Source organism: Monodelphis domestica, chromosome 1 (assembly GCF_027887165.1).
Source record: "Monodelphis domestica isolate mMonDom1 chromosome 1, mMonDom1.pri, whole genome shotgun sequence".
Taxonomy (NCBI): domain Eukaryota; kingdom Metazoa; phylum Chordata; class Mammalia; order Didelphimorphia; family Didelphidae; genus Monodelphis; species Monodelphis domestica.
In genome coordinates, this window is record NC_077227.1 from 35448212 (window position 1) to 35460908 (window position 12697).

Below are 12697 nucleotides of genomic sequence, written 5' to 3' on the forward strand. Positions count from 1 at the left end.
GATTTGAATCCAAATCTTTTGACTCCAACATTATTACTATTATTATTTTTTAAACCCCTACCTTCTATCTTAGAATCAATACTATGCATTGGTTCTTAGGCAGAAGAGTGGTAAGGGCTAGGGAATGGGGGTTAAGGGACTTGCCCAGGGTCATATACCTAGGAAGTGTCTGAGATCAAATCTGAACCCAGAACCTTCTGTTTCTAGGTCTAGCTCCCAATTCACTGAGCCACCCAACTGCCCCCTGGCTCCAACATTATTAATAGGAATATCACCTTGCTATACTGTCCCCTTTAATGCAGGCCAGAATCATGCTCTATTGTTGTTGGTGCCATTTATCATATCCCATTACTGACCCAGATTGAGTCCATAATTCACAATGTTTCCCCAATATCTTCCTTGTTCTGTACTTGGTTTTAAATTTTTAAATTTAATTTAATCTTCAATTGAAAAGTGTTTTTCTCTCTTTTCCATCTCCCTCTCCAAACTAAGCAAAAAGAAAAAACCCATGTAATAAATTTGTTGTTCAGTCATTTCAGTTGTGCTCAACTCTTCCTGACCCCTTTTAGGATTTTCCTTTCTTAATTTCTTTTTCTTTCTTTCTTTCTTTCTTTCTTTCTTTCTTTCTTTCTTTCTTTCTTTCTTTCTTTCTTTCTTTCTTTCTTTCTTTCTTTCTTTCTTTCTTTCTTTCTTTCTTTCTTTCCTTCCTTCTTTCTTTCTTTCTTTCTTTCCTTCTTTCCTTCTTTCTTTCTTTCTTTCTTTCTTTCCTTCTTTCCTTCTTTCTTTCTTTCTTTCCTTCTTTCCTTCTTTCCTTCTTTCCTTCCTTCTTTCCTTCTTTCCTTCTTTCCTTCTTTCTTTCTTTCTTTCTTTCTTTCTTTTCTTTCTTTCTTTCTTTCTTTCTTTCTTTCTTTCTTTCTTTCTTTCTTTCTTTCTTTCTTTCTTTCCTTCTTTCTTTCTTTCCTTCTTTCCTTCTTTCCTTCCTTCTTTCTTTCTTTCCTTCTTTCCTTCTTTCCTTCTTTCTTTCTTTCCTTCTTTCCTCTTTCCTTCTTTCCTTCTTTCTTTCTTTCTTTCTTTCTTTCTTTCTTTCTTTCTTTCCTTCTTTCCTTCTTTCCTTCCTTCCTTCCTTCCTTCCTTCTTTCCTTCTTTCCTTCTTTCCTTCTTTCTTTCCTTCTTTCTTTCCTTCTTTCTTTCTTCTTTCTTTCTTTCTTTCTTTCTTTCTTTCTTTCTTTCTTTCTTTCTTTCTTTCTTTCTTTCTTTCTTTCTTTCTTTCTTTCTTTCTTTCTTTCTTTCTTTCTTTCTTTCTTTCTTTCTTTCTTTCTTTCTTTCTTTCTTTCTTTCTTTCTTTCTTTCTTTCTTTCTTTCTTTCTTTCTTTCTTTCTTTCTTTCTTTCTTTCCCCTTGCCGTCCATCTTAGAATCAAGGCCATGTATTGCTTCCCAGGCAGAAGAATGGTAAGGGCTAAGCAATGGGAGTTAAGGGACTTGCCCAGTATCTCACAGCAAGCATTTGGGATTTTCTTGGTAAAGATACTGGAGTAGTTTGCCATTTCCTTCTCCAGTTCATTTTACAAATGAGAAAACTGAGGCCAACAGGTTGAAGTGACTTGTCCAGGGTCACACAGCTAATAAGTATCTGAGGCTACATCTGAGTTGGGATGACCTGGGTTCAAATCTGTCTACAGACACTTCCCAGTTGTATGACCTCCATTACCTAGTCCTTGCCTTAGAATTGGTATTTAGTATCAAATCTGAAATGGAGGGTAAGGTGTTTTTTTGTTTGTTTGTTTTTTTAAAGGAATTGAGAATGTTTAGACTGGAGAAACCTGCTCTGAGGGCAGGGGGATATGAGAGCTGTCTTCAAACATCTCAAGGATTATAATGTGGAAACGAGATTAGATTGCTCTTGTGATAGCAGAAAGTAGAACCAGAGGCAATGGGCACAAGTTCTAAAGAAAAAAATCTGGGTTTGCATTGGAGGGTTAGAAGTGAACAATTCTAGAGCTGTCCAAAGTAGAATGGATGCTTTGGGAGATAGTGGGCTTCCCTTCCTTGGAGATCTCCAAGCAGAAGCTAGAGACCATTAGTCTGGTCCCTTATAGTAGGGACTCTTTCCCGTACCTGTCAGACACGTCAGGGTGAGCATCCTTTCCTGCACTGTCTCTTCCAACTCTCTAAATCGGAGTCTGTAATTCTGAGTTTAAATTTATGTCTATCAAATTTCATCATTGTTTTTTGCCAGGAACATGTTCCTTCTCTGCCTTCTTGGCTGTCAGATCCTATTTGTTTTTGTTACAGCCTTGGATAAAACACTAATGGGCCTTTAATTGAAATATTTATCCTGCCCCTTCTTATCATTGGGCAGCGAGGTCACTAAATGCTGGCATAGATGCCAGGGCACTGAAAGCAGCCAGGCTGAGGCAGCAGAAGAGAGTCCAGGTGGGAGGTGGCCTTGTCTACGAGTTCTGGGGGAAGAGTGGTCTCCTTGGCTAGTCCTCATTCAAAGTTTAGGGGGTGGCGTGGAGCTGTACTTGGCAAAATCCACCAAAGCCGCCATTTTCTTTTGGGCTACAAGGGAGCTGTCTGCTCTTGGCCCTGAGTGAATTGTCACAAACAGAGCTAGCCCTGAACTTTAAATTAAACCCTACCAAGTTTTAATATAGAGATTCTAATATTTCTCCTCCATCCAATTTGGGACTGTGCTGATTCCTCTCATTTTTCCCCTTGTGTTGCATTTTTAACCCTTATTTTCTGTCTTGGAACCAGTATTGGATTGGGTGCTCCAGTTCCTTGGACCCTGGATACACTTATGGTTAAGGGACTGGGCAAATTTGGGGAGTTCATTATCTTCCATTGGAATGGGGGGTCAAGGGAGTGTAGAAAGGAGCACAAAGGGAAAGACCCAGTCCCTGAATGCCAAGGTTTCCTGGGTCAGCTCAGAAGGGAGTTGGTATGCTTCGAAGCTATGCTGATCATGGAGGACAAAAAAAAAAATCCAGGGCTGGATCTTGGGTATATGGCGGACAGTGGGCCAGAAAGGGTCAGAGGAAGATGGACTTAAGAGACCCCAACCACACTCAAGCTCCTGGACACAACTGGCATGAGACAGGATGAGCCTTTGGGCATAACTTGCTGACAGACTCAGGGCAACTTGCTGATGTCTTTTGGGGAGAAATTGGCCCTAATACTCAGTAAATGACATTAAGATTGAAGAAGAGAGAGTCATCACTTCCAGGGAATGGATAGAGAAATGGAAACCTGGAAGACACCATCTATATTTTGCCAGATGTTGGTGTGGGGAGGGAAAGGAGAAGCTGAGCCAATAAATAAAAACATCAAATAAAAAAAGAGGGGGCAGTTGGCAGCTCAGTGGACAGGGTACCAGGAGGGAAGATAGGAGGCCCTGGGTTCAAATCCAACCTCAAACACTTCCTAGCTGTGTGACCCCTGGGCAAATCACTTAACTCAAGTTGCCTAGTCCTCACTGCTCTTCTGCCTTGGAACCGATACTTAGTAATTCTAATATTTATATTAATATATGTAACATAATAATACAATAAGTAGATCCTAAGACAAAGGTAAGGGTTTAAAAAAAAGGAAGAGCTCCTGAGGTCCTTTCCAGCTCCGGATCAATGCTCCTCTGTTCTCTCTGGTTGTTCCTTATATGAGAATCTTGTTTCCTCAGGGCAGGACTGAGCTGCAAGGACCTCCTGGTCACTCTGAACCCTTCTCTCTTTTCGGGCATATGTGACCTCCTTGTTGTCCTCGCTTTGGAATTGGTGTCAGAGTCTCAGGGGATATGTGTGTGTCTGTGTGTGTGTGTGTGTGTGTGTGTGTCCTACAAGCTGGCTCTTCGGTGACAAGATTTGCCTGTGAGCAGCAGATTTTTTATCCCAAGAATATCTTCCCCAACCATCTCCCTCCAAGGCGATGCCAATATCGAGTGTCACAGAATCCTGGCCATCTGAGGCTGTGCTCTAATATTAAATCGATTGTATATTATTATACATATCACGTAAATATTAATATACTTTCATATTAAAGTTCTCATGACTCCAGGACATAGCCAAAGAGAGGATCCAAAAATACGCCGTCAGGAAGGGAACCCAGAGAGAAAACGGTGAACCGCTTTCATTTCGATCTTTGTATCCTTTCCAGCTGGCACATCTTTTACAAAGTAGTTGCTAAATATGTATTTGTTTGCTACGTTAAAATACCAGGAATCTTCCTCTGGCCATCCCAGCTCTCCCCTCCTCGCCCCATCAGAGACAAAAAGATGTCTGTATGCATCAAACTGGGCTTTACTTATTTCTACCTCTCCATTCTTTCTCTGCAGGTGGATGTACACAAGCCATTCTTCAGACACTATTTCTATAGTGGTACGTCATGTTCTCTTGGTTATTGAACTGAATTCACTGGCATATTCTTTGGGGGACTTTTAGGCAGTTCGATTCCCCTCTCTTGACCTCAGTTTCCTCGTCTGTAATATTAGGACAAAAGGTAAGGGTTTAAGGAAAAAAAAGAAAAAAAGAAATAGTCTGTATTTGCTTAATGATTAAATCTCAACTTCCTTAACTTGACCTTCAAGGTCCTTCCCAAATCTGTCTCCAGCCAACTTTTAGATACTAACATCCCTCCCTATTACCTTTAATTTATTTTAAATAAATAAAATAAATTATTATTAATTATTATTAATATTGTATTCATTACTAATACTAATTATTTATACTAATTCTAAATATATAATTATTTATATTAATTAAAAATTAATGTAATGAATTAAAAATCAAATTAATTATATGAATATACATATATAAATATATAATTAATTATACTAATTGATGTATTAATATAATAATTAGTATTAATTAAATAATATATACATACACACATACATATATACATCATTTTATAAAGTACGTGTAGATTTTCATATATAATGTCTACATTTTGTATTTTTTGTATATAGTAATGGACAACGTGTGTATATATATTTTGTACGCCTATGTAGAAGTAAATTATATGTGTGTGTATACAAGTTGTTGCCTCTATGAGAATGAACGTCTGTCCATATCCAGAGAAAGAACTGTGGAACCAGAAATGCATTAGAAAAACCTATGATCGTCCACATGGTGCAGCAGGGATGTGGTTGGGTTTTGATGCTAAAGGATGGCTCTCCTGCAAACAGGAATAACATGGAAATCGGTTTTCTCTGATACATGGATAACCCAATGGGACTGCTTGTTGGCTTTGGGAGTGGGGAGGAGAAAGCAGGGAATTTTCCCATGGTTCCACGGTTCATGATCCCCTTCCCTGCTTTCTCCTCCCCACTCCCAAAGCCAACAAGCAGTCCCACTGGGTTATCCATGTATCAGAGAAAACCGATCATGAACCGTGGAACCATGGGAAAATATTCTAAATAAAAATTAAAAAAAAAAGAATATAAGTTCCTTGAGTAAGACACCGATTCATTTTCGCCTTTCTAGTCCCTGCACTGAGTGCAGTATTTAGCTCCTCATAGGCACTTAATCAATGGTTTTTATTGATCCGTCTCTCAGTTCCTTGACATGGACCTACCTCTCTAACAACACTGGGTTTCCGTTATGAATGATCCTCAGAAAATTCCAGCCCATTTTCATCCAGTTCCCAGAGCCTCCCACTTCCTATGGAATCCTTGAAATCCAGCCCTTTCTTCAAGGCTCTGCTCAGCTTCCACCTTTTCTAGGAAGCCTTCCCTGACTACTCCTGCCCACACCAAACTTTCCCTCTTCTGAACTACAACAACAATGTTAAATTTGACAGCACTTTAAAGTTTACAAAACATTCTCCCTATTACAGCCCTGACAGGAAAGTGGTTCCATAGTCCACGTTCTCATCTCCATTTTACAGATGAGGAAATTGAGGCACTAGTGATTTGTCTATGATTATATTAGGAAGTGCTGGCATCTGCTGAAAATAGACAAAGGTTAGGGCTCTCCGTTCTAATTTCTTTATCAGAATTCTCTCCAATCCAGCCCTTTTTTAGTCCCATCTTCAGAATTTGTGGGCTGAGGATAAAATGTGAGAATCATTCTTGGCTCTGGGTTCCTTGCCAGGGTCTCTAGCTACAGAGCCCTTCCATTTTCTCCCAGGAAGGCACTCCATTCCCAGAGGATTCTCCCCCAGCAACGATATGCCTTTAGGCTCCTTGAACCCTGGAGCCAGCAGGTAGAACCTGAGAAAAACTCAGGCAGAGTCATTGCTAGCTTGTGGATTTCTGTCCTCCATGCGGGCTCTGCCGCCATCACTAGAGATCGTTGGGTTCGGTCATTTGGAGGGGTTTTCTGGGACTTCACCCCACAACTCAAGAGCTGAGAATTCTGGTAATTTACTCCAGGAAAGGTATCCTAATGACAGAATGTTGGATTTGGAATGGACATTAGAGATGTTCCATTTTACAGAGGAGAAAACTGAGGTCAGGGACCAAGGAACTTGTCTGACAATACCAGGTAGCAGAGTTGAGGGCATTGGACAGTTAAAGATACAGGAAAGGCTGCAATCTTCAAATGAAGTCATTTGACTTCCAGCTGAAATCAGTGGAAAGAATGGAGGAACCACAGGACCTTGGGTCAACTCCTCATTCAAGGCCGTGGTTTTATTATCTATAACCAGTTAAGCATGTTATAATTGTAACAGGAAACAACCTATCTGAGACCTAGAATGACATAAGTAGACACAACACCAAAAAAGAAACTGAATGTCGGGTATATAGAAGAACCAAACTTGACCCCAAAAGAAAAGATGAAAGTACTGTCCTCTCTTCTGACTGAGCTGACGGGTTGATTAGTTTTCTTGTGCTACGTGTAGTTTGTTTGATTTTTTAATTTTCCTCTTTAAAATATTATTCATAGTCCTAGGTTCAAATCTGGCCTCAGACACTTCCCAGCTGTGTGACCCTGGGCAAGTCACTTGACCCCCATTGCCTAGCCCTTACTGCTCTTCTGCCTTGGAGCCAATGCACAGTATTGATTCCAAGATGGAAGGTAAGGGTTTAAAAAATATATTATTCATAATATTTTGGCTTTCTTTTCACATATTATAAATTTTTCTATATTATAATTTACTTTCTAGACAAAGGAAATTGAAGGATATATTTGAAATAAAGGTGAGGAAAAAGCAACAGATATTAATAAAGTTCTTTTCTTAAAAAATAATGGCATGGAATGGTAGAAAGAACTCTGGAAAAGCCTGGGATCTGATGTGAAATATCAGCTTACTATCTAGGTGACCCCAAGCAAGTCAATTAACCTCTTTATGTCCATTGCCTCATCTGTAAAATGGGCATAATATGCCCTTTTTCAGAGTTATTGAAGGCAAGCACACTTTGGGTACTAAAGAAATGCAAACTGCTCTAATATTTCCTTGTATCATACTTTTTTGGTTATATGTTGTCTGCCCACCTTCCACCCCTCCCCTAATAGATCGCAAGCTTCTTTTTTTTAAACATGAGATGTCATTTTTATTGATTTGAATGATGTAAAGTGAAAAAAAGAAAAATGAAAATATTGAAAAATGACTTCAGTAAGGCAAATGAAAACAAAAGCAATAACAGAATTGGATTTTAAAGTACAGGATTTAAAACAAAGCTAAATAACCGATTAACTAGTAACTGTCCCAAAAAAATCACTGGAATAGTAGATTGCAAGCTTCTTGAGGGCAGGGACTATACCATTTTTCATATTTGTACCATTAGGCTGAACACAGGACTCTGAGCCAGGAAATGCCCAATAAATGACTTGAATTGAAGTGAGATCCCCCTAAACCACTCATGATCTCACAAGGCACTTAAAAATTTTTTAAACCCTTACCTTCCATCTTGGAATCAATACTTTGCATTGGTTCCAAGGCAGAAGAGTGGTCAGGGCTAGGCAATGGGGGTCAAGTGACTTGCCCAGGGTCACACAGCTGGGAAGTGTCTGAGGTCAGATTTGAACCTAGGATCTCCTGTCTCTAAGCCTGGCTCTCAATCCACCGAGCTACCCAGCTGTCCCCTCACAAGGCACTTTTAAGCAGAGTCCTAGAACACCATTTGGGGAAAGTTAGATGGTGAAGTGGATAGAGCTCAGCCTGGAGTCAAAGTCATGAGTTCACATGCAGTCTCATATACTTATAAACTACGTGACCCTGGGCAAATCATTTCACCCAGCTTGCTTCTGTTTCAGTAAAATGAGCTGGAGATGGAAACCGTTCCAGGATCTCTGCTGAGAAAACCCCAAATGGGGTGACACAGAGTCAGATACAACTGAACAATGACCATGAAAAGGAAACACCATTTCCCTTTGAAATATGGCATTTCCTTTTTGTGAAAAAAAAAAAAAAAACCAACAACAACCCTAGACTGGAAACCAAAGAATGCAGGTTCAGTACTTCCAAGCTGTAGTACTTGGGATAATTCACCTCCTCTCTGTGGGTCTCAGTTTGCATCTCTGTAAAACAAAATTAGGTTGAATTCGATGATCTCAAAGATCCCTCCCAGCTCCAAACCCCATATCCTATAGGATGCTGTCCCATTAGACCTTGGACCCACACCAGTTCTGTAGAACAATCACTGAGGCTTCTCCAAGCAGTTCATCATAATGAATTAATTGGCAGGCACTTGGCTCTTTTACTGGGGGTAAAGCAGTTCTGTGACTCGCCTTCCCTGCCCTTCTGGGGCACTGGGCCAGTGTCAGGATCTCAGTTCCCTTAGATATGACAGAACCAAAGTTTCCAGCTGAGGAATGAAATTTTTGTGGCCACTCATTGCTCACACTTCATCTTCTTCTGTTGGGCATCTGACCCATTCACATGGTGGGAAGAGTGAGAAAGCCTCAATGCATACCAGGCTTTTTGGCTGCCATGTCATCTTGGAGAAGGCATTTTTTTTATCTACTTTTGGCTGGTTTAGGAGATTTCCCATTCTAGGAAAAAAATTCTCAATTAGATTCAAAACAGACATGCCATATACTTGGAGGATGTCTGGAATGAATGAATGAATGAATGAATGAATGAATGAATGAATGAATGAATGAATGGATGGATGAATGAATGAATGAATGAATGGATGAATGAATGAATGAATGAATGAAGCAGAAAATGGAAAAGCACGACAGTCTCTGATTTCAAGGAGTTCCCATTCTGACAGAGGAAGAAGACAGACCTAAATACTTCAGATGAATGTGTGTGTGTAGGGGGTGATGAAGGAAGGAAGAAAGGTGATGAAGTCAAGAGAACAGTGAAGGGTACGAGGGAAGGGTAGTTCTAGAGAGATCACTAGGGTTCTGTCATTCCTGTGGTGGAGAGAAAATGGGATCAGCTAAGGAATGGAGTGAATGACTTTAGTCAAAGGGGGCAATTCAGGGGGAGGAGTAATAGAGGCTGGAATCAAAGATAATTGGAACACAAGGAAGCAGGTATTTGAGTGAAGTCATTTATTTAGCCAATAGACATTTATTAAGCACCTACTACATGCCATGTACTGTGCTAAGGGGGACCCAAAGAAAACCAAAAGTTAATCTCTGCCTTCAAGGATCTGATAATCTAATGGGAGACAAAAAGCATTCTATGGTAGCAAAGAACCAAAAATAAATGAGATGCCAAGGATAGGGAAATTACTGAAAAGAAAATTTGGTATAGAAATATTTTAAAATAAATTTTTGGTAAAATTTGTTTTTCCGTAGCATAAATTTTTTCTCTCCGTTCCCTGAGATCCAATCTCTATAATAAAGATTTTTTAAAAATGAGAATGAAGTCAAATCCAGCCTCAGCCACTTCTTAGCTGTGTGACCCTAGGCAAGTCACTTGACCCCCATTGCCTAGCCCTTACCACTCTTCTGCCTTGGAACCAATACACAGTATTGACTCCAAGACGGAAGGTAAGGGTTTAAAAAAAAATGAGAATGAAGAAAAAATCTAAAAGCGAAAAAAGTCCAAAAAAATGACCAATACATTGAAAAAATGTAACATTCAATGTTTCTCTTTAATTTTTAAAATTGACCAAAAACTATTTTCTTTCACAATTTGGTTGTGATGGAGAAGTAGTTCCAAATTATTTTCCAGAATGGTTGAATCAATTCAAAAATTGATCAAGAGTGCAAAAATGTGCCTGTACTTTCTGCAGCCCCTCCCAACATGTGATTTTCCATTTTTGGTCAATTTTGCCAATCTAAGGGATGTGAAGTGGGATTTCAATGTTGCTTTAACTTATATTTTTCTAAAATTAATAACTTGGAGGCAGCTAGGTAGCAGAGTGGATAGAACACCAGGCCAGGAGTCAGGAGGACCTGGATTCAAATCTGTTCTCAGATACTTCTTAGCTTCTGGGCAAGTTACTTAAACCTGATTGCCTCCCACTCTTCTTTGAATTAATACTAAAACAGAAGAAAACGATTTAAAATTAAATTAAATTACTAACTTAGATTTCTTTGAAAACTATTAACATCCTTTGACTACCAGTTGGAGAATTATTCTTTTGAATTTGAATTAATTCCTTATATACTTGGAAGTGAAAATCTTCTCAGAGAAACTTGCTACAAAAATTTTCCCCACATATTCCTCATTTCTGATAGTACAATGATATTTTAAAATGTTCACATATCCAGTTTGTTTAGCCATTCCCTAATCAAGGAGCATCTACTTTGTTTATAGTTTTTTGCTATCACAAAAAGTTCTTCTATAAATATTTTGGTTCATGTAGGACCCATTTACCATGTGCCTCTTTGGTATATATGAATATATTTATGAATTTCCCAGTGGAATCTCTGGGTCAAAGGGAATGAATGTTTTGACCACTCAATTTGTAAGTGAATTTGCAGTTCCACCAACAATGCATTAGTGTATCTATCTACTGGGTGTGAGGTGAAACCTTAAGATTACTTTAATGTGCAATTCTCTTATTCTTAGTGATTTGGAGCCTTCTTTTACATGAAAATTAAGAGTTTATAATTCTTCTTAGTCATAATTTCACATCTGAATGCTTTGTTATTGGTCTTTGTTCCATTTATATTCTTATACTTATATATTTTGCTTTCCTGGTTTTGCTCAGTTTATAAGTCTTCTCATTCTTCTCTGAGTTTATCCTATTCGTTGTTCCTTAAAGCACAGAACTTCTTAAAACCTTCCATTACCTTTATGTACCACAATTTGTTGAGCTATTCCCCAATCAATGAACTACCTGGATTCTGTGGATGGCACAACCTTCCTCTTAAGTCTCCCAGAGCTGAAATCTTAATGACATCTTTGAACTTCCCTTTCTCCTACTCTACCTTCAATCAGCTGCAAAGACCTGTCTGTTCTGCATCTTACATCTGTCCATTCACACTGTTGGGCTCTCATCACCTTTTGTCTGGGCTATTGAAATAGTTTCCTAATAGGTCTCTCTGACCCCAGCTTTTCCCCTCTACATTCCAGCCTTCACAGTATCTGCTAACTAGAATTGAATTGGTTCCTGCTTAAGGGCTTCCTTTTCGCACCTGTTCTGATTCCAAGAGTGCCCTGGAAGGGAGAAGCAGCCTCCCTCTCCCAGGCTTCCTTGAACTTTGGGCTCCTCAGGTCTCATTGGACAAAGAAAGTGCAAGATGTCATGGAGAGAGATCCGGACTTAAAGTAAGGAGATATCTGGGTTCGGTTCTTACTTCAGACACTTGCCAGCTATGTGAGCGCAGGAAAGTCACTAAACTCTCAGAAGCCTGGTTTCTTCATCTGTAAAATGGACATAGTAATACCTTCAGCTCACCCAGGTCTATATGAGAACCACACTGCAAAGTAAAGTCTTTTTCTTTCTAAGAAAGACCTCGTGGTGGGGGGGGGGGGGTGAAGGGAGGAATTTCTGGCACTAGGGGAAATGTGATGTTGTGGAAAGAGCCCTGGCTTTGAACCTGAACTTGACTATTCTCTCCCTATCTGGTGACTGTGGACACGTTGCTTATTCTCTCTGAGCCTCAGTTTTCCCATCCATAAAAGGAGGCATTTAGACTAAATGATCTTTAAGGTCCCTTCCAGCTCTGAGTCCTAAGGCTTGATAATGCTCCGGGGCAATGGGAGGGGAGCACAGAGTGAATGAATGCTCTTATCCTCCCAGGGAAAGGCTTTCTAGACACAGATACAAGGGGGACCCAAGAGGAAGCTGCCTTTCCTATCCTTGTCCAAGGTCCTTCCTACCAATAGATGTGGTGTGGTGAAAAGAAGGAGGGGGAGGAAAAACTGAGTCTGGAGTTGTGGCCAGAGTCCTAGTTTTGTCATAAATTAACCTTAGAGCCTTGGGAAAATAATTTTAACCTCTCTGTGACTCAGTTTCTCCAACTGGAAAATGAAGAAGTCTTGACCAGATAATTTCCAAGAACTCTTCCAGTTCTGACTTTAGGAACCTATAGTTCCTGCTCCTCATCCTGGAACCACAACTGAGCAGGGCAACTTCTCCTTCCTAATGGAAAGACCACTTGATTTGGAATCAGAGGATCCACAGTTGAAACTCTGCTGCTGGGCCATCTCTATGACCCTAGATTAGAAAAGTTTCTTACTCTCAGTTTCCTCTCTATTATGACAAAGGGATGGGAGGCAGCTGGTTAGCACAGTGGAAAAAGTACTAGGTTTAAGAGTTGGAAGAATCTGGGTTCAAATCTGACCTCAGACACTTCCTAGCTGTGTGACCCTGGCCAAGTCACTTACTAGCCCTTATGGCACCTC

The 12697-nt window shown here is 39.8% G+C and overlaps 1 protein-coding gene across 3 annotated transcripts in view; it reads left to right on the top strand.

The window, feature by feature from the left end:
* Positions 1-12697, top strand: part of CHRNB4 (cholinergic receptor nicotinic beta 4 subunit) — a 71752-nt gene that overhangs the window by 33151 nt on the left and 25904 nt on the right. For 2 of the 3 annotated variants that reach the window (XM_056797030.1, XM_016428631.2), the window contains exon 2: positions 4332-4374. In XM_056797030.1, the coding sequence (XP_056653008.1) occupies positions 4332-4374 (43 nt within the window). Of the gene's footprint in view, positions 1-1335; positions 4375-12697 lie in introns of those variants that run through there. The other variant, XM_016428630.2, reaches the window with a different exon arrangement.